This window comes from Pipistrellus hanaki (assembly GCF_964339955.1).
Source record: "Pipistrellus hanaki genome assembly, chromosome: 18".
Classification (NCBI taxonomy): Eukaryota; Metazoa; Chordata; class Mammalia; order Chiroptera; family Vespertilionidae; genus Pipistrellus; species Pipistrellus hanaki.
The window spans coordinates 9606687-9627158 of record NC_140520.1 but is presented as its reverse complement, the minus strand read 5'-3'; the positions used below and the strand labels follow the sequence as shown (position 1 = coordinate 9627158).

The 20472-nt window shown below is 38.7% G+C and overlaps 1 protein-coding gene across 1 annotated transcript; it reads left to right on the top strand.

Annotated features, from left to right (window-relative positions):
• The first annotated feature begins 1879 nt into the window (after positions 1–1879).
• SEC22B (SEC22 homolog B, vesicle trafficking protein) lies at positions 1880–19022 on the top strand. Its single transcript, XM_084866380.1, has 5 exons — positions 1880–2103; positions 6565–6674; positions 10487–10647; positions 12648–12794; positions 17076–19022. The coding sequence occupies exons 1-5, from the start codon at positions 2029–2031 to the stop codon at positions 17228–17230; spliced, it is 648 nt and encodes a 215-aa protein (XP_084722506.1). The 5' UTR covers positions 1880–2028; the 3' UTR covers positions 17231–19022.
• Positions 19023–20472: the final 1450 nt, after the last annotated feature.

Below are 20472 nucleotides of genomic sequence, written 5' to 3'. Positions count from 1 at the left end.
TTTGCTTCATGTTGACTCTGCATTCCGCTATTAGTTAATTTTTGTGGTTGTAAGTAACTAAGAAAAAATGTGTTTGTGTCGGGGGGGACTTATTGTAAAGAAATAACGATGGCTCATAGAATCTGTGAGCAGGAATGTTTATGGGCTTTAGGAAGAGACCAGACAGAGCCAGGAACTGGATAGAAGCTGGGACTTGCTCCAACTCTGCTCCTTGTGCATGCCTGCTGTATTCTCTATCTACTTCTCTGATCCCTTGTAGCAGTATCCTCAAAATATTTATATTAATGTATTTGTATTAAGTTAAAATATTTGTATTAATAACTCTTTACTGGGATTGTTCTTGAAGAGGCTAAATGACCATCATTTGAAAATGTGGTGGAAGGCTGTACTTATTGAGTTGGAGGATGGGAAGTTAGATCAGCTTTTATCTATTAGCTATTCTAAATGTAAGATATTATGATTTTACAAACTTAGGCTCTCATATACACAGGATTGTTTTCTATTTTACTTTCTCACTGTTAATCATCCCTTTGGTTTCTTTGTCTTACATATATCCTAGTCTTTTATCTTTTATCTGGAGTCAATCATTAGATCTTATTGGGTCTTCCTCCTCAAATCCTCTCAATAAATAATATTAGTTTTCCCCTAATAACTGTAGTTGTAGAAAAGAGAACAAAAACATGAGCTCTTTTCTTATGGTTAAATGTTAAGACAGAGTTGCGTCAGGATTAAAGAATAGGCTTTGAAGTTCAAACTCTGTTCAAATCCTTTTCCCATCGCTGCTTCCTGTGTCATCTTGGAAAAATAACTCTCTAGTGCTTTTTTTCCAACTACGAAGTGGGAACCTAACATTAAACAACCTTCCTGTGTTGTTTGGTTATTAACTAGTATCCATAAAGCACTTAACGCCAACTGCAAGTGCTTAATAAAGAGTTGTTATTCATATAATAAATACAGAAGTAGTTATTAATTTTAAATAATAAATTTTAAAAAGTTTATAGTTTACAAAATCTGTGTACCTACATTTTTTCATTTAATATTCACAAAAGTCAGGAGAGGCAAATATCCCCATTTTAGAGATGTGGACACCTAAGAAAACAGAGATAGAAACATAAATGGAATTTCTAGAGGTCTCTCCTACATGGAGTGAATACCTAGTTACTGGAAATTCTAACAAGGCTACCCTGTTACCTATCATGATAGATGTAGCAGAGGTCCAATTTTTGGAATAGTGATTGACCTAGGTGATTTCTGAGGTCCTATACTTGGTCATTTATTCACACATACAATATCTCCTCCTCCTCCTCCTCCTCCTCCTCCTCCTCCTCCTCTCCTCCTTTTCCTCCTCCTTCTCCTTTTCTCCTTCTCCTTCTCCTTCCCCTCCTCCTCCTCCTCCTCCTCCTCCTCTTTCTTCTTTTCTAGAAACTGTTCAGGGATCTGGTGGTATAGCATAAACAAGTACTGTAAGCAAAAAAAAAAAAAAAAAAAAAAAAAAAAAGGCCAAAATATCTACCTAAAAATATACTAACATATAAAATACTATGTATAGGATATATAATATAAAAATCCAGAAAATTTAAATATAAAAATATGTAGCTTGATTTTATTTTACACACCCTCCATCTAAGTTCTCATTAACTCTCACCCTCTTTCCAGCCCTCTCCCCACATTTAAAGTATCAGGAAACTAGAACTTTCTATTTCAGCTTGTGTGCCACGCCCTCAAGGCTTATCGGAAGCTCAAAATCCAACAAAGTGAGTGGGGCCTTGAAAAGTTTCTGGAGGTGGAAGGAGAGGTGGCGGAACTGTGTTGCGGGGGTTGTGTTTCCCAGTGGGACGCCAATTCTGGGGGACCGGTAGTGGAACGCTCTGGAGCTCGTTTCCGGCCACCTCAGCAGGAAGCGGAGACGCCAGTCGCTGGGTCTCCGGGAGCTGAGGAGGAGATCGAACCGCTGTAGCGGCGGAGGAAAGCCAGAGGACGCCGACGGCCGGCCGTGCGGCCCGCGTTGGGTTCCCGGAGCCTGCGAAGATGTTGCTGCTCACGATGATCGCCCGGGTGGCGGACGGGCTCCCGCTGGCCGCCTCCATCCAGGAGGACGAACAGGTGAGCTCCTGGGTCCCCGCGACCCCAAGCTCTCCGCACAGGATTTCTTCTCTGGACCCTGGCGACTTCCCAGACACCCCAGTCCCCTCCGAAGTACTTGCTCTTTTACCTTCTGGCTTTGGAGAGACTACCTGTTAGGAGACATCTGCTCTGGAGGCGGAGGTAGACTTTTGTGTTCCGTGTTTCTCTTAAAACGAAACGCTCTGGAGAAGGGATAGGTTCAGCTGATTGGGTTTCCCCCCCAGGGGTCTGTCACGCTCGAGGGACTTTGTTAAAATTCAGGACTTAGAAGTTTGTGTGTTTTTTGCTGCTACTAAGGTTGGCTGACAGGCCCTGGGTTAAATCAGCTCCCAAATTCTTCAGCTCCAGCACCTGATCCTTGCCCTAGCTTGCTGATGATATCTGTTGAAAGTGGGTGAGGTAATATTGCCACATATAGGCACCTGTTTGAAGTCCAGTACAGTACCTTCTTTCAAGGTTATGCCCCATCCCCACTTCCTGTAAGTCTTACTGATGGAGTCATCACCCCTGTGTTATCTTCCTGTTAGGCATTCTACCTTTATCTTAACTGTTTTTCTTTTCCTTTTAATAGAGCTTCCTAGCAGGCAAATGACAGGTCTTAGTCATCTTTGTGTTTATGACAGCTTTTACAACAGCAGCTTCATGCCACGAGGTATCTCAGAAATGTATTGAGTTGATTAAAAACAACAACAAACTCCAGACGTCTTGAAAAGGAGCTCCTTTGTGCCTTAGACTCACAAGGGAAACTTCTGGGGTGAAACAAGTTTCCAGGGCACGGCTGGGAGGTCTCTGAAGGAGGGGGGCTGAGAATGGAATTTTTATAACATGTATAAAGTGGCCAGTTTTATCCTACTTTCTCACACAACCTAAGTAGTTTTGGGACAAAAACTTCAAGGCCTAAAAATAAGACGGGTTGTAGAAAAATATTTTTTTTTGCACGTATCTTTTCTTGGACTTTTTGTTCATATATTCCTGAAAAATAAATTATTAAGCACATCCAAAGTGCCACGCCTGGTGCTGATGCAGGGGATTAGCACACATAGTCCCTACTTTCCTGAAACGTAGAGTTTGGTGGAAAAACCAGACAACTAACAAGCAGTGATAACGTAGTGTAACTGCTACGGAAGAGGAAGGAGGTTTGGTTAAAATGGAAAAGGCATGGTATCTCAGTGGATTTGGGGAGATCAGGAAACTGTTCCCAGAAGAAAAGACATTTAAACTGACAGTCGTGTTAAGTAATAAGGGAGGCGTCTCTTTGGCTGTATGCATTTGTAAATTTGATATAGAAATGTGTTTACTTTCACTTTTAGAAGAACAGTGATACAGATTTTGAAGTTGCAGGTCAAGCCAAGTGAAATGTTTTCGGTTCATTCAACAAAACAAGTTTAAACATTGATATGGAGCACACCCTGAATTTTAAATTGTGAAATATTTTTCTCTTTTCCAATTTGTTAAGATTTTCTAGGAACACTGTCCAGAAGGAGTGGAAGTTTTAAATGGAGCATGATTTGGAAAAGTAGGATGGTGAAATATTCTTTAAAGGATGTGTCATTTGAGAAATCGTTTTCCCAAAGTGGGGGAAATCTGGTCAGCTTTCCAGCTGTTGCATTGAATTTCAATGTGGGCGAAGAATACAAAATGGATTTGAAGTTAAATTAATATTAGTAGGCTCCTTCTCTCTACCTTGATACTTTATTCAAAAATTGACATACTATTGTCTGTATCTTAAAAATTAGGTATCCATCTACCAAAATGGGTTGCTTTGTTCAATTGACAAGGAAAGAAACTTCACACAAAAACATTTTTTGTGGTTGTACTCCCATGGTGATTTCCTTTAGAAATGTTGAATTTGAATGATAAAGTATTAAACTTTTATTACCTGCAAAAATATCAATCGTAGACTAATTTTTACCATTACAATAGTATACAGAATATTTATAGAATGCTTACGACATTCCATGCACTGTGTTAAGCCTGTCAAGTGCATGATACGCAATTTTAACAGCAATAGATACTGTTATCCCCATTTATAGATAAGGAAGCTCTGAAATTTAGGATGTGTCTCGAGTAAGGTCACATAGCTTACAAGTAGCACAACAAAATTTTTTTTTCCATTTTTTTAATCCTCACCCAAGGACATGCTGAGAGAGAGAGAGAGAGAGAGAGAGAGAGAGAGAGAGAGAGAGAGACATTGATCGATTGCCTTCTGTACATTTCCTGACCAGGGATAGAACCACAACTCAAGTATGTGCCCTGGCTGGGAATTGAACTGGCAACCCTTCAGTGCACAAGACAATGCTCAACCAACTGAGCCACTCTCACTGGGCACAATGCAATTTTTTATCAGGGTTTCTTAACTTCAGCACTGTTGACATTTTGGGATGGATAATTACTGCGGAAACTGTCCTATGCATTGTAAGATGTCTAGCAGCATCCGTGGTCTCTACATCTAGATGCCAGTAGCACTACCTCTACCCTTCCTCCAGTGTGACAACGAAAATGTTTGCAGACATAGCCAGATGTCCTGGGGTGAGGGGTGGCAGGTGGAGCAAAATTAACCCTGGTTTGGAACCCTGGTTTTTAATCAATATCTGTCTGACTCTAGACTAGAGCCTTAGTACCTACCCACTACACTAAATTTACAACCTTGTCCTATGATTTTTAATAATGTATTTACATCTTAGGAGTCCAGAAATGATTTTTTAAGAAATGGATATCTCTTCCAAATATTTTTATAGTAAGTATCTTAATTAAGCAGATATACCTTCTAGGTGACATTTTACATTTAATATTAACTCAAATTCATAGGAAGTGTTTAAGAAATCCTGTGGCAGCTTGAATCTAGGTCTCACAACATAAGCACTACTTATGTTAAAGATAAACCCTATTTGCTTTCAAGATTAAAGTCTACCTACAAATAATTAAATTAGATATCTTAATTCTGTTTCCTACTTTATCTAAAAATGGACTTGAACCTTTTATACACTAAAAGGAAAGGTATCAGTTGGTAATCCAATAATGAAGCGGATGTGAATGTCTGATAAATTCTGAAACTAATCTGAGTTCATCCAGTAGCATATTTAGGATGTGGTTCTGTATATAATATAAAAAGTACAGGGTAGTAATTGGCCAAACAATTGCATTGGTATCACTAGGACTGCTGAACAATTACTTGTGTCAATAAAATATATTAAAAAAAGAGAAATAAAAAAAAGATAGCGCTGAACAAGATAAATATACAAATTGATAGTTCTAGTGGTCTCTGCCTAACTCCCAGGTTTACTTGTTTACTTTCTTATTCATATTTAATTGTTCAGTTTACCATTTTATTCTTATTTATTTTATTTTTAAAAAATATTTTATTGATTTTTTACAGAGAGGAAGGGCACAATGCAATTTTTGGGCCTAAGGAGCAAGGCAGGGCCAGACTGGCGACTAGAGGGTGGGCAGTGCTACGCGATTTCGAATCGCGCGCTGGGCTCTTAGTGTTATTAATATTAGTCATCATGCTGTATGTTAGATCCCCATGACTATTTATTTTATAACTGGAAGTTTGTAACTTTTAATCCCTTTCATCTGCTTTCACTCACTTCCCCCCCTTCCCCCTGGCAACCACCAGTCTGTTCTCTGCATCTATGATTTTGTTTTTTTTGTTTTGTTTTGTTTGTTTTGTTTTTTTAGATTTCACATATAAGTGAGGTCATACAGTATTTCTTTCTTTGACTCACTTAATGTAATGGCCCTCAAGGTCCATCCATGATGTCACAAATGGTAAGATTCCATTTTCTTAATGGCTGGGATAGTATTCTACTCTGTATATATACCACATCTTCTTTATCCTTTCATCCATTGATGGACACTAAGGTTGTTTCCATATCTCAGCTATTGTAAATAATGCTGCAATGAATATAGGGGTGCATATATCTTTTCAAATAACTGTGTTCATTTTCTTTGAATAACTACCCAGAAGTAGGGTTGCTGGATCATAAGAGTTCTATTTTTAATTTTTTGAGGAACCTCCATAGTGGCTGCACCATTGTACATTATCATTAAACAATGTTGCATATATATTTACATTTCCACCAGTGAATGAGGGTTCCCTTTTCTCAATATTCTCACCAACACTTGTTATTTCTTGTCTTTTTGACATTAGCCATTCTGGCGGGTGTCAGGTGGTATCTCATTGTGGTTTTGATTTGCATTTTCAATTCACCATTTTAAATATAGCTATAATTACTTGTACCTTGCTTACCAGTCGTTGAAATAATTTTTATTGCTTCCTCATTTTTACTCTTAGCTCAGCATTTTACTATATAGAATTTTAAGATTTCACTTTGTTCTTTCTCAATACTCAACCTTAGATCCAGACCAGTAACAACACTCTACTGAGCAATACTGAGCAGGGCTGGAAAATTCTTAAATGAAGGTGTCTTCTTTCAGGCTTTTCGGGACCTTCAAAAGTACCAGAGTCAGGCTAAGCAACTCTTTCGAAAATTGAATGAGCAGTCCCCTACCAGATGTACTTTGGAAGCTGACACCATGAGTTTTCAGTGAGTATAATCCTGCTTTCTCTGTGTTCATTTAAGTATGAAATACAGAAATACAGTAAATGTAAGTAACATGTGATGAGAGTAATTTTTTAAAAGTAAGATAACTTTAAAAATGTGGTCTCTTCATGAAGCCACTTCCCTAGCTCTGATTCTGCAAAACTAAGATCTCGGTTTGTTTATTCATCTTGTGCTAGTGAATGCTGTACCTGTCATGCAATAATAGATAGCTTTTGCTTTAGGAGCTTCATAGAACCAGACACATTCAGATTAGTACCCTGCTCAAACATCTATATTTATCCAATCAGTAGCTGTGATGCACACTGACCACCAGGGGGCAGACATTCAATGCAGGAGCTGCCATGATGCACACTGGCCATTTAAAAATGAATGGTACCATGGACCTGGTGCCAACAAACCAACACTTGGCTTCCCCCAAGTGGGACACAGGTCCCGCCACCACCCCAGAACGACATATCACCAAATTGCAGCCAATGCTGCCAAGATCTCATGGCATAAAATGCAGCCCACAGCCCAACCTAGCCCAGAAACTCTTGCTGTGAGCACCAGGTAATGACGTCACATAGCAACACCTGGCTTCCTCTCCCTAGTGACTAGCCTCCTTACAGTTTCTTTAGCCTAGGAACTTGACTTGCTTTATAGCCAGGTGGAAACATTTTACAGTTCAACCAAATGTCTGTGAAGCGTTTTCCCGTGCCTTATTTCATTTGATCCTCAGAGAAGTCCTGGAATAGGTAGATAGGAGACTCAGTAGAATCCTTTTTTTTTTTTTTTTTTTCATTAGCAAGACAACAGAGATTTAGAAAGTCTAGGAACTTGACCCAACTGAAAAGAAGTAAGAAATGGTAGAACTTGAAAATGACTTAAGGTTTTCTCACTGCACAGAATATAGTCGAACACTGCTGCAGTTAAATATTTTACCCTTTATTCTTCCTTTGTGATCTACAATAATAATCTGCTTCGTGTTGATATTTACTGCTGTGTTGGTGACAATTATCTGAAAGAAGTTGGGTTGCTTCAGTGGGCTGGGAAAAGTTTAGCTAAATCAGAAAGCAGGTCTAATTAAGTTGACTTGTGCATTCGCATTACATATAAAGCTCTTGAAGGTGATAAAATAGGAAGGATTAAAGAAAAGAGAGGATAAGAAAATCAGAGAGAAAAAAAGAATTAGCTGAATAATTGAATAATGTTGCTATTTTAGGAACTCAGATACTAAGGTAATATAGACCTGGGAACAGCCTTGTGTATTTAACTTAAAAGGAAAAAAACCAAAACTGCCACCCATCAAAAACAAGCAAATAAGTATACAAAAACAAAACAAAAAGCCCTGGACTATTGGTTAATAAAGTAGTGGCATTAAGTTTCATTAGGTATTAATTTGTATAGTTTAAAAAACATTTGCTATAAACCTAATTTTAAAAAAATATATTTTATTGACTTTTTTAGAGAGAGGGATAGAGTTAGAAACATCAATGAAAGAGGTACGTCGACCAGCTGCCTCCTGCACACCCCCTACTGGGGATGTGCCCGCAACCAAGGTACATGCCCTTGACCAGAATCGAACTTGGGACCCTTCAGTCCGCAGGCCGATGCTCTATCCACTGAGCCAAACTGGTTTTGGCTAAACCTAATTTTTAAAATTAAAAATTTAAAGGCACTTAATTATATAATACCTTTATCTCTACTATGGGTTAGGAAAAAAACTACAAAAGATAGGACAGCAGTATTATTACCATCATCATCATCATCATCATCATTATTTTAAAGGGCCTGAGTGGCCGGGACCGGTTTGGCTCAGTGGATAGAGCGTCGGCCTGCGGACTGAAAGGTCCCAGGTTCGATTCCGGTCAAGGGCACGTACCTTGGTTGCGGGCACATCCCCAGTGGGGGGTGTGCAAGAGGCAGCTGGTCCGTGTTTCTCTCTCATCGACGTTTCTAACTCTGTCCCTCTCAATTCCTCTCTGTGTAAAATCAATAAAATATATTTAAAGGGCCTGAGTGATCATATAATAGACAAGAAACACTACTCTGTGGAGTCCTAGGATGCCTTAGGAGTGGGGCAAGGGTGGAGTGAGGGACCCATAGACTCCTAATTAAAGTAAAGAACGTATTTTATTTTCTATACATATTCGTTTTCTGAATGTAATTTTTGCTGAAATAAAGACTACAATGGCTAAAACACATTTGAAAACCACTGAGTAGCCTAATCTCTTTCCAAGAATATCTCAGACATGTAATCGTTACCAGACAGGGGTCTGGCCCTGAGCGGGTCTGCCTAGGGGCAGGCTGGTAGTGTGTGGGTTCTTGACTTCATGCAGGAAAGATTCACAACCCGAGTCCAGGCGATTTTCAGAGGACAGTTATTAAAGCTGGGGACAGTGAAACAAGGAAGGGCCTCGGATAGAAGAAGCACCGGGAGAGGGACTAGGTGGGGAAGTGAGCCTAGGCTGGGCTGCTTTGGCTCACTAATAAGTCAGAGAAAAGGGGGACAGGGTCAGGGGTCACTGCCCATTGTTCCTTGGTAGCAACCCTTAGAGTTTAGGAGATACATGCCTGGGGGGGGGGGGGGGGGGGGGGAGGCTGAGAGAGGCATGCTGGGTGCTCCTTGGAGGGAGAGCATGTCCTGGGACTTACCATTTGAATATTTTAAAGGCTGGGGGTTTATGAGAGAATCTCTATAGAATATTCATCAGTTTTATGCTGGTGCCAAAATAAGATTTATTTCCTTAACTTCATCTGTCCTTGGGTATGGTTGGGACAAATGGCATTAATTGGATTTTTGCTATCTGTCTCCCCGATTAGAGTGATTCAGGCTATTTACCTCTGGTTGGGGAGGAGAAATGCAAACCATTTACTGTTAAGTGTCTTTGGTTTAGGGACAATAAGATTATGTGATTTATTAGATGGCTGTAAACTGCTTGTTTAACTACCTGCATCAGTTTCCTTACTCTGCTTGTCCGGGCTTAGTAGCTCATCTCAATCATAGTCCCTTCCAGTATATTGGAAAACTCACTCCCACAAGAGGAAGCCAGCTCTGTTACTGGGTAGTTTCCAGTTGATACAGAGTACTACTACCTTGATACCAGGGGATATTTTTAGTTCCGAGGTCATTATTTTCTGTAAATAATGTTAAATTCCAACTTTTAAGTATCTGTGACATTTTTTAGTTTCACTGTTTTTCTTACAGCTGGAAGGAGTTTAAAACTGTGCATACTAGTTTACCATATATAATCAAAGGATGGATGGAGTCACAACTCCAAGATTTCAAGAAAAAGCCTTAGTTATTAGGACAGTTTAGTTGAAGAATTATATAGTGAATAGACAGTTATACTACACATGTCTAAGTAACTCCTTTTGGGATAAACTTCTAATAACAGAGAGATGTTTGCTTTCCAATTCCAAGGATTTGTTGTTTGAAATTGGCTTTCTGACTTAGCCTCCTACGGCTTAGGTTAGAATATTTTTTTTTTAAAATATGTTTTATTGAGTTTTTACAGAGAGGAAGAGAGAGGGATAGAGAGTTAGAAACATCGATGAGAGAGAATCATCGATCAGCTGCCTCCTGCACACTCCCTATTGGGGATGTGTCCACAACCAAGGTACATGCCCCTGACCAGAATCGAACCCGGGACCCTTCAGTCTGCAGGCCGACGCTCTATCCACTGAGCCAAACCAGTTTTGGCAGGTTAGAATATTTTTGAAAAGCTTATATGGCACTGAAAGTCTGCTTCACATTGTTAGAGGAATTGTTACTGTACAAACAACTTTTCTCTTACTTTTTTGTTTCTCTCCAGCTACATTATTGAACACGGAGTGTGTTACTTGGTTTTGAGTGAAGCTAACTTCCCTAAGAAGTTGGCTTTTGCTTTCCTAGAAGATTTACACTCAGAGTTTGATGAACAGTATGGAAAGAAGGTGCCCACTGTGTCTAGACCTTATTGCTTTATTGAGTTCGGTAAGTTTTTGTTCCTCGCCTCTCTATCAAGGGAGCAAAGAATGTGGAAAAGCAATTTGTTATACTGATGATTTTCACATAATTTTACTGACGTTTTGGATTCTACCGCTTTCTTTCATTCCACTTCTTTTTTGTCCTTTTAAATGAATGGGGCTTCCTTCTAATAAGTAATTTTCGCTAGTCTTTTTATCTTTTCCCCATAGAACTTGTTGCCCTTTGCCCTTTTTGGTTATTTGGTTTGATTCTTCATTAAGGTCAAGTCTACTTAATTGGTGTATAATAGCTGAGTTCTTTTCCCAAGCAGACACAAACATACTCACAGTAAGGCTCATTTTATGGGGGTCAGAATTTGAAAATCAGCAAGATTTTTGGTGTCTTGTTACTTTTAGAAAAATAAGGTTCTCTAATTTTAAAGAAAAGTACCAAAGATAGATGGCATTGGGGGATAACATTTACTACATGCTGAAGTAGTGAGTATGGTGTTGATATTTGTGTAAGAATTATAGACTCAGCACTGCTCAGCCTTGTTAAAGTGTCCGATGGCAACATCAAAGGAAATGTCCTAGTACAGCAAGTAGAGGAAGTAAGAACAAGTATGGTCAGCCTTCACTGTTGACATTTTTAGTTGAAAAAAAGAAGTTGTTTTTGTTTTGTTTTTTTACTATCTATATTTCTGAAATGTTTTGTTTTCTAGATAAGGAGGTCATCTCGGTTTTTTTTTTAGAAATAAAGCTTAGCAAAATACTCCAGTGTTTTATAACTCTCCAAGAGCTAATTGTTTTAATGTATATGTTTTTTAATTTTACGTTTGTGGACAATAGCAGTCCAGTAAGCCAAGAAGAAAAAAAAAAAAAAGACTGCTGGTGTCACTCACGGTCACACAGGAAATAATTGGTACACTCCGGTTAGGTGAAAGGATTATAAACAGAGACATGAATGGGCTATGGGAGAACTGCAAGGTACTGGGGCCTGTAACAGTCATTGTTACCATCCCCAGGCCCAAAGGAATGAGAAAAAGAAGCAGTTTCTGGATTGGGGAAGGAGAAAATGAATAGAGAAGCCCAACTCCAGTGTAAGTTGGTGAAGGGACGTTGCCAACCCAAGATGACTTTCCAGGGAGGAGCTAGAGGATTGAATACCCTGATGTCACTGCTTGCTCTTCTTTCTTACTCTTGGGGCTCCCCCTTTGGCTCAAAGCTATGTCAGTATGATATATATATATTTTTTTCCTTAGCATGGATTATTGATAGAGTCCATGTAGGTCAACTTCCCAAGGCAAAAACAGGGTGCAGAATAGTGGAGAGGAGATCAAAAGAGGCAAATGAGGTATTCAGCACAAATAGCTTAAGATTTTTGTCAAATGTTGAGAATGTCATCTTTAATAATAAGTCATTCTTCTATAGTTATGAGAAATAGAGACATGACCTAAACATGAATGAAGCTGCCATTTTATAGTGGTTATTTGGGGAAACTCCCTAATAACATGTCTGCCTTACCCAAAGTTTACGAACAGAGTGGAATTGGGATGAACGTTAAAGAAAATATTCTAAGACATTTTTTTTCAACTTTTTAATGATAGAGTCACTGACTCTTTTGCCATGTTAGGCTGTAGAAATGCTAGATTGTTGCCAGTCTTCTTTTTTTTAGGGAATGTGTCAAGTAATGAAACTGTAAGAGTCCTCAGAATACAGTTGGAAAATGTCTGCTTTCAGGAAAGGCTTACTGTAGTGAGTCTTAATTTCTCTAAGGATCCTGAAAGTAGGTACTTCTAATTTGCACTTCGAAGGTGTGCAAAGGACATTTCTCCTGCATGGTCATCTCATATCTTTACAATTTACAAAAAAAGAAATCAAAACTCCCCTTCTGATACTCATGCAATAGCTTGGTTAAGCATGGATAGCAGCCATCTAGCACTAAACTCAGAACTCCCTAATCCCTGTTTCAGTATTTTAATGGACATGAAAGAAGTCCTTCATGGTCATTGCTCTCCATCATTCTAGAGACCTACATCCAGAAAACCAAGAAGCTGTACACTGACAGTCGTGCTCGGAGAAACCTGGGCTCCATCAACACTGAATTGCAAGACGTGCAGAGGCTCATGGTGGCCAATATCGAAGAAGTGTTACAACGAGGAGAAGCCCTCTCAGGTAGTAGCTAAAAGCCATCCGAGTCTTACGAAGAGGCAGTTCTCGTTCCAGAGGCAAGGATAGCTTGTATTAGTATAACTCGCATGCTGTCAGAGTCTCTGGAGCACTGTTGTTAAGACTTCATCTCAGAAACAGATGACATGATAAAGCTTCCAATATGATATTTTTTTCTTAGCACGATCAGATTTGTTGAGTTGAAACAGTATCAGAAGCAATTACTATTTCCAAGGTATTTCCAAAGTTTAGTAAGTATTTACAGAAACACTTACATAAGTGAGCGGAAATGAGAAGAAGAATGCAAGGAAATTGTCGATTGCTGTGGTTTCCTGAGTAGCCACTTGGGGAGATTTTACTGCCGCCAGATTAAATGTTATATAATTCTCTGCTGAAAACTTTAAGAACTCTGAATGCAATATAAGATTTAGTCTGGTCTCAACTTACTTTTCATTCATTCAGTCATTATTATTGTGTACTTGTAATGTGCAAAAGCATTGTGTTTGCTATACTGGGAGGTAAGGAGATTACAAACTCCTCTCCTTCTCCCTAGTTACAAACATTCTGACTCAGTCAGGTCATCCTGGACCTGTCCTTTAAATCTAGATAGGAGCTACCTCTATGAAGAAGCCTTTGCTACCCTGGCCAGTGTGGCTCAGTTGATTGCGTGTCGGCCCATGCACCAAGAGGTTGCTGCTTAAATTCTCGGTCAGGGCGCAGGCTCTATCCCCAGTATGAGGTGTGGCAAAGGCAGCCTCTCATCAATGTTTCTCCCTCTCCCTTCCTCTCTCCCTCTAAAATCAGTTTAAACATATTTAAATAAATAAGCCTTTTCTGATCCTTCTAGTCCATATCTCATTAAATTCTTTAAAGCACTTAGCTACATATGGTGTTTTTTAGCACTTAAAGGGGTGTTTGTGTATATGTGTGTATGTAGTTATTTAGGTAAACTTCCTGAAATATATATTTGGTATTAATAAATATATTAAGTATAAATTTATTAAGTATAAATATATTATTAATACCAAATATATATTTCAGGAAGTTTACCTAAATAACTACATACAATACTTATACTTAATATATTTATTAATATCAAATCTATATTTAATGTTTAAATGTTACTTAAGTGTTTAATGTGGACATGTACTCTCTAAAAGTGCTTCTGTTCTATGTCTATTTCATATATTTTACGTCTCCCATAGTAAAGATTGCAAGTAGATGTCTTAGGAATATTTCTTGAATTTAACCTTTCTACATATTCATGAATAAATTTTGTTATTACATATTGCAAATTTTAACCTTTGTGTTCCTAGGAAGCAGTTGTCCAAGCATACAGCTTGACACTCTTTAAAAATCTAATTTTAAGTGAGTCTGTGTATATTTTCATCAGAATAGACTTACAATTTCTACTTGTGATTAAGTAGACCACAGGAACTTTTTTAAAATCCAAAATACATATTTTGGTGAGTTCATAAAAAATGTAAAGAATTCTCTCCTACTGCTTTGCTGGCTGCTACAAAGCTGGGATGCTGATTGAAAAAGAAGTACATTTATACCCTGAAGTAACTTCACCTGATTGGGAAAATAAGTAACATTATCAGAAATGTATAGATGGTATTAGAAACAAACATCAAAGGAACACTTTGTGCTAGACAAGATGGTAGGAGGACTACATATATTTTATTAATTCTTTAGAGTAATCCTAGGTGAAGTGGGAGGTGTCAAACCAGTTTTATAGATAAAGAATCAGAGACTCAGAAAGGTTGAGTAGCTTTCTAAAAGCCACACTGCTTTTTCATTGTATGTAAGTTTTAAATAGACATATAGGCAACGAGAGCTATAAAAATATAGAAGGAAGTAGATAAATGTGAACTGAGCAGCAAAGATTCTTGAAATTTGATACATCAGGAAGGAGTAAAGAGTGGTATTTTAAGAGGAAGAAAAACCATTTCTGTATGGAGCATATTTGAAGGACAATAAAAAAAAAGAAGCCTACCTCATATTATGTTTTCTATCTCTTTAAGCTTCTTCATAATAAGAATCTATCTTTTATGCCTTCTCTAATTTTTAAAGTTGTATAGCTAGTCTACTTTGCATTTAAGACCCAAGAATAGTTCCTGTGAGTTCTTTCAGCAAGATCAACTTATGACTTTTGTTACTGCCTAAATATACCTATTTCTCTTAAGCCATATAGGTTTTGTCTTTTCATTCCAAGGTGTCACTGTAAATTTCAAAAATATAGGAATAAAAAACATGTTTTGGCCATCATTGTATCCTCTATCTAGCACTTCACATGGTGTCTTCACATATTTGCTAAACGACTTCTCCAAGTGGTAGCTTTGTCTTAATGATATCATGTGCTTCTAAATGTTCTGATGCAAAGGAATTCACTTAACTATTACTTATTTCATATTCCCTAATACTTGTTCCTCTGCCAGTTATTCTCAACAGATTTAGATTCATTTAGCAAATATTTATTTATTGCGCACTGACTATATATGCCAAACTCTGTCCTAGTTATTAGGGATATAGCAAAATAAACACAATAGTTAAAAACCTCTGTCCAGTGAGTTGTACACTCTAGTAGACTGGCTAGAAAGATTCCTTGCATCATTGTCATGGTTATTTCTCATCCTGTAACTTCTTCTTTTTACATGAATAGGTGTTTTTCTTACAGAACAAGTTGATAATTTAGAAGTAGCTGTCATGCCTGTGCTATTAAGTAATGCCACATTTCTCAATCAAAACAGTCTCTATTAGGCAACTCCAAATATTCCAGAAGCATTCTCTGAGGAAGAACAAACATTCAGATTGCAAAATAGTTTTTCAAAAACTCAAAGAAGTAAAAAGTTTGATCAGAATTCACTTATGTCAAATTGAGAATTTTTATTTATTATTAAAATATGCCATGTATTTTAGTCTAGTCTAGCTTTTGTCTATCTGGCTATTTCTCTTAATTGCTCAGTTAATAATCCTATCTAATAAAAGAGTAATATCCAGATTGACCATCACTCCAACACACAATATGGCTGCCCCCATGTGGTCAAAGATCCTGTCCCCAAGTGGACACAAGATGACTACCACAAGACGGCCAGCAGGGGAGGGCAGTTCAAGGCAACCAGGCCTGTAAGAGAGGGCAGTTGAAGGCGAGCAACCCTGCAGGGGAGGGCAGTTAGGGGTGACCAGGCCAGCAGAGGAGGAAAGTTGGGGGCAAACAGGCTAGCAGGGGAGCAGTTAGACATCATTCAGGCTGGCATGGGAATGGTTAGGGGATGATCAGGCTGGCAGGCAGAAGCGGTTAGGGGCAATCAGGAAGGCAAGCAGGAGAGCAGTTGGGAGCCTGCAGTCCTGGGCTCTGAGAGGGATGTCCAACTGCCCATTTAGGAGCAGTTGGGGGAATTAGGAAGGCAGACAGGCAAGCAGTTGGGAGCCAGCAGTCCTAGATTATGAGAGGGATGTCCCAGATTGGAGAGGGTGTAGGTTGGTCTGAGGGACATAACCCTCGGGCACAAATTTTGTGCACTGGGCCCCTAGTTATAAGAAGATAATGACATTACAAATGCCATTTACTTGTAGGGAACAGAAATGTTGCAAAATATTCTAAAAAACTCAATTTAGTAGATAATGGTGGTTTCCTAGCACCTGTATTAGTCTACAATGTGGAGAGTCTCAGACATTTGGCAGCATTCATCATTGAGATATAGCTTTTATTCAATGTCTGGTTCATTGGATTTCCTGGTTGTCTGAGTGTTATTTTTACATGGATTATTATTTTTTAAAATATGAGGGAATATAATTTAGACCATTGAAAGATTATGGAGATGCTTAATGTCGGCCAACATTTCTCAGATGTTTACCATAAGCAGGCATTGTGCTCACTTCACAGGCATTTGCGTGTACCCATAAGCCTATGATATAGTTTCTGTTAACCCCAGTACGTAGATGATGAAACCGGGGCTTTCGTGAGGCTGAGTTACATGGCTGATGCTTGTGAAATCTGACCAAAGAGTCAGAGGCCAGTGCCTGCACTCCTAACCACTTCACTATGCAGCCTCAAGAATTTGAACATTACTTGGTCTGATAATTTTTAAATCACTGTAGAGTTTTTAGTGCTTCAGGATCATGAATTAATCAGAACAGGTAACTCTTATCTTAAAAGTGATCATTTAAGCATTGTGGTGGTTTGGTATAGTGCCACTCCTTTTGGTTATTTTTATGACTTCATACATTTGATAAAATACTTCCAGATACTAATTAGTGTTTTCCTCTCTTCCTCTTTGACAGCATTGGATTCAAAGGCTAACAATTTGTCCAGTCTGTCTAAGAAATACCGCCAAGACGCGAAGTACTTGAACATGCGGTCCACTTACGCCAAACTCGCAGCCGTGGCCGTGTTTTTCATCATGTTGATAGTGTATGTGCGGTTCTGGTGGCTGTGAAGTAATGCAGCGGTCACTGGCAAGGGAGAACCTAGGCCCCAGCAGGTGTGTGTTTTCAGGAAGCTGAGCTCACAGAGATGTGTGTTAGAATCCAAGCGGGACTTCTGCCTTTAAGGACTTTGCAAGAAAAGACAAATCCTGAAAATGAAAGGTTACACCTCACTGAATGAAGCTTAACCCCATGTGGAAAGTCTCTTTTGGGGGCAGAGGCTTTCTCAGGGTGCTAAGCTGTCTATGTTAGGGAACAGTAGATTGTTTTATTTTGGGTATTTTTTTCCCCTCCCGGTGTTTTACATTTTTAAGACAGCACTGATTGGGGCATTTATTCTTTAACGGAGCCATCAGTGAGATTTAACTAAACCAACCTGTGCTAGCAACAGGCTGAAACTCCTTCAGAGAAGGCAGTCCTCTGGGAAGTGTTTTGACTCTATCTGATCGACATTCCTTTTGTTGGTGACATTTGTGATTTTCAGTAATCTGAGTTTTCGATGGCCTTTTAAATAAGACTCCAGTGTGTGAAGGTTAATTGCTGTGCAACAAAGATCTTGTCTGTTGGCCCCTGTAGGAAGTTAACCTTTGTTATTTTCCTTTTATATTTTGCTTATTGCACAATTGCTTTAGGGTTCAACGAATTATATTAAGATGCCTTGAAATTCTATTATAGCACTCCTTGATTAAGAAGCTAAAATGTTTTCTGTCATTTATTCCTTTAAAAAAACCTTAAATTAGTTTGGGACATGCTTAATTTTATTTTGCAACGTCTGCTTTATATGAGGAGTGAGGATAGCGTACCTGTAGCCAGAGGCCCCTGACTATAGCTTTGTCCTGCCCCATTCTCATTGTCTCCACTACAGTCTCCCCCACTCTCTCCCTCTTGTCACCGTTTGCTGACATTTAAAAAATTATTCTGTGCCCAATAGTTTCATGTCCCATAGGCATCTTCTCAGGACAGTCTCAAATTTCAAAATGAAGAATGTTCAGCTGTGTGGTTAATTAAATTTAAAAGATTGCTGAGTGGCTACTCAAACTACTAAACACATTTATCTGAGAAAGTCTGAGGGCACCTCACACCTGCTTAAGTTTATATAAATCCTCTGAGAATGACCTAGAGCTAGGCCACTCATTTATAGTGTCTTCTAGTAACAAATAAAAGAACATACGATTTTTCCCCTTTTTGCTCAGGGATAATGGGGATTTTCTTTTACCTTCTGAGATTGAATTTTCTAAATGGGAGAATAGGTCTTTGAAATATTGTCACAAGGGCCTGCAATATAACCTATTACTCTTACAAATACGCAAATATTTCTTTAAATTGTAGAGGAAAATGAGCCATCTTCTTACCTCTTAACATTTTCGGAAAGAATTTTAACCCAGTGAGCAATTTTATAACTGTGGGCTCGTTTTATAACTGTGGGCTCATCAAAGCTACTGTCTTGATTCCTGATAGAGGAATTCTTTTTCCTTATGACAGGCGAGGAGAAATGCTTATTTTACTCCTGATAACTTACAGAACTATAATAATTTTTTTTTCCATCTTGGACCTTCATCTGCCAATCGGAGTTTTGTGCATGAAATACGGAGTTACTTTTTATAGAGAATAAGTGCTTTTAAGTCTCCAAAGGGCTCGTCCCTCGGTAATGATGTTGGTAATAAAGCCTGTGAAAGGCTGGAAACTAAGTAGAGGCACCAGAGCATTTGGTGCTTCTGTAGGAATGGAGAGTGGCAGCTCGCTGTTGAGAGTTGCATGCTGTAACCAAATGGTCAGCAGTGAAATAAATACTTCTAGAATGTTCCCTTCAGTGTGAAGTGTTGTTATCTAGTTTATTTATGTCCCTATACCCTTCTAGCTATTTTTCTACATAAACTCAGTAGGTTAAAAAATGACTAGGGGGATTATGGAATGACAAAGGAATAAGAAAATGGTTTAAGATTATGATGGTAGAAAAAGAACAAGACTGTCATAATATGGCTCCTACTTCTGCTCTTTATTAGAGGTGGTGGGAGGGGAAGATCTGACTAGATGAAATGTATCAGCAACCAAACAGCCTTCTAGAATAGAATGTGTAATTAGTGTGCAGTGTTATGGGGGCCACATTAAGAATAGATACCCAATTTACTAGGGAAAGGAGTGTAGTAAGAAAAGGAGAATGGGGTATTCTAGACAGAGGCAATGGCTTATACAGAGTCATGAGTTAAAAAAAAAAAAAAAAAAAAAAAAAGGCACATTTTGGGGATTGTAATTAGTTTGGTTCCATGGACCTGGTAGGGTAAGTGTAGGCAATGAGGACTTAAGGACGAAGAGCTAGACTGGCCCACTGTCATAAAGGGGCAAGAGATGGCATCAGGTTTGTAGTTTCAAATGACCATTCTGGCCATAGTGTAAAAGATATATCAGAGAGGGATAGGCCTAGAACTATTGATAGGAAGATGAAACTAAGGCGCCACCCAAGTTGGAATGAGACCTAGGAGACACATTTTAAATGATTTTCAAGAAAGGAGTTATCCCAGGTACCAAATGATAACTCATATTTACATAATGCTTTCTTAGTTGGGAGCGCATTGAATTCTCCCATTGACATTTTGAAGTAAGTTCTGTTCACACAACATGAATAAAGACACTTTTTACTAAGGATACCACTCTGAGGCATAGAGAGTTAATTTGTACAAAACTGGAGAGCTCGATAGTGATGGGGCAAAGCTTTGGAAGAGCATGAGGTTGAACCCAGTTAAAAACCTCGGACATGCAGGAAGTGGAAGTCAAAGGTAAGTACCCAGAAACCTTGAAAACTGTCCAGCTCTGGTGAATCGGAAGAATTCTATAGTTTGAACAAACTTTGTGGATGAGATGCATTCTTGAAAGGTGGTATACCAAAAAAAAATTCTATCAATATTTTTCTGTAGTACATTTAGGGATCTGGTTGTACAGAAAAAAATTTTGGCCCTAGCTGGTTTGGCTCAATGGATAGAGCATTGGCCTGTGGACTGAAGGGTCTCTGGTTCAATTCCAGTCAAGGGCACATGCCACATGGTTGGCTCGATCCCCATAGTGGGGCATGCAGGAGGCAGTGGTCAATGATTCTCTCTCATTGTTGATGTTTCTCTTTCCTTCTCCCTTCCTCTATGAAGTCAATAAAACTGTATTTTTTTAAAAAATGTTGGTCTCAGTTCCACAAAATCACATTTAAGGATCTTTTATATTTTCTACTTTTAATCAGTAGGACATCTAGCAAAAACAAGTTAAG

Excerpts from the sequence above, each read along its gene's own strand:
- SEC22B (XM_084866380.1), top strand. The coding sequence starts at position 2,029 with ATGTTGCTGCTCACGATGATCGCCCGGGTGGCGGACGGGCTCCCGCTG. Across the intron at positions 10,648-12,647 it reads TTATTGCTTTATTGAGTTCG|AGACCTACATCCAGAAAACC; the intron begins GTAAGTTTTTGT and ends CCATCATTCTAG. Across the intron at positions 12,795-17,075 it reads ACGAGGAGAAGCCCTCTCAG|CATTGGATTCAAAGGCTAAC; the intron begins GTAGTAGCTAAA and ends CCTCTTTGACAG.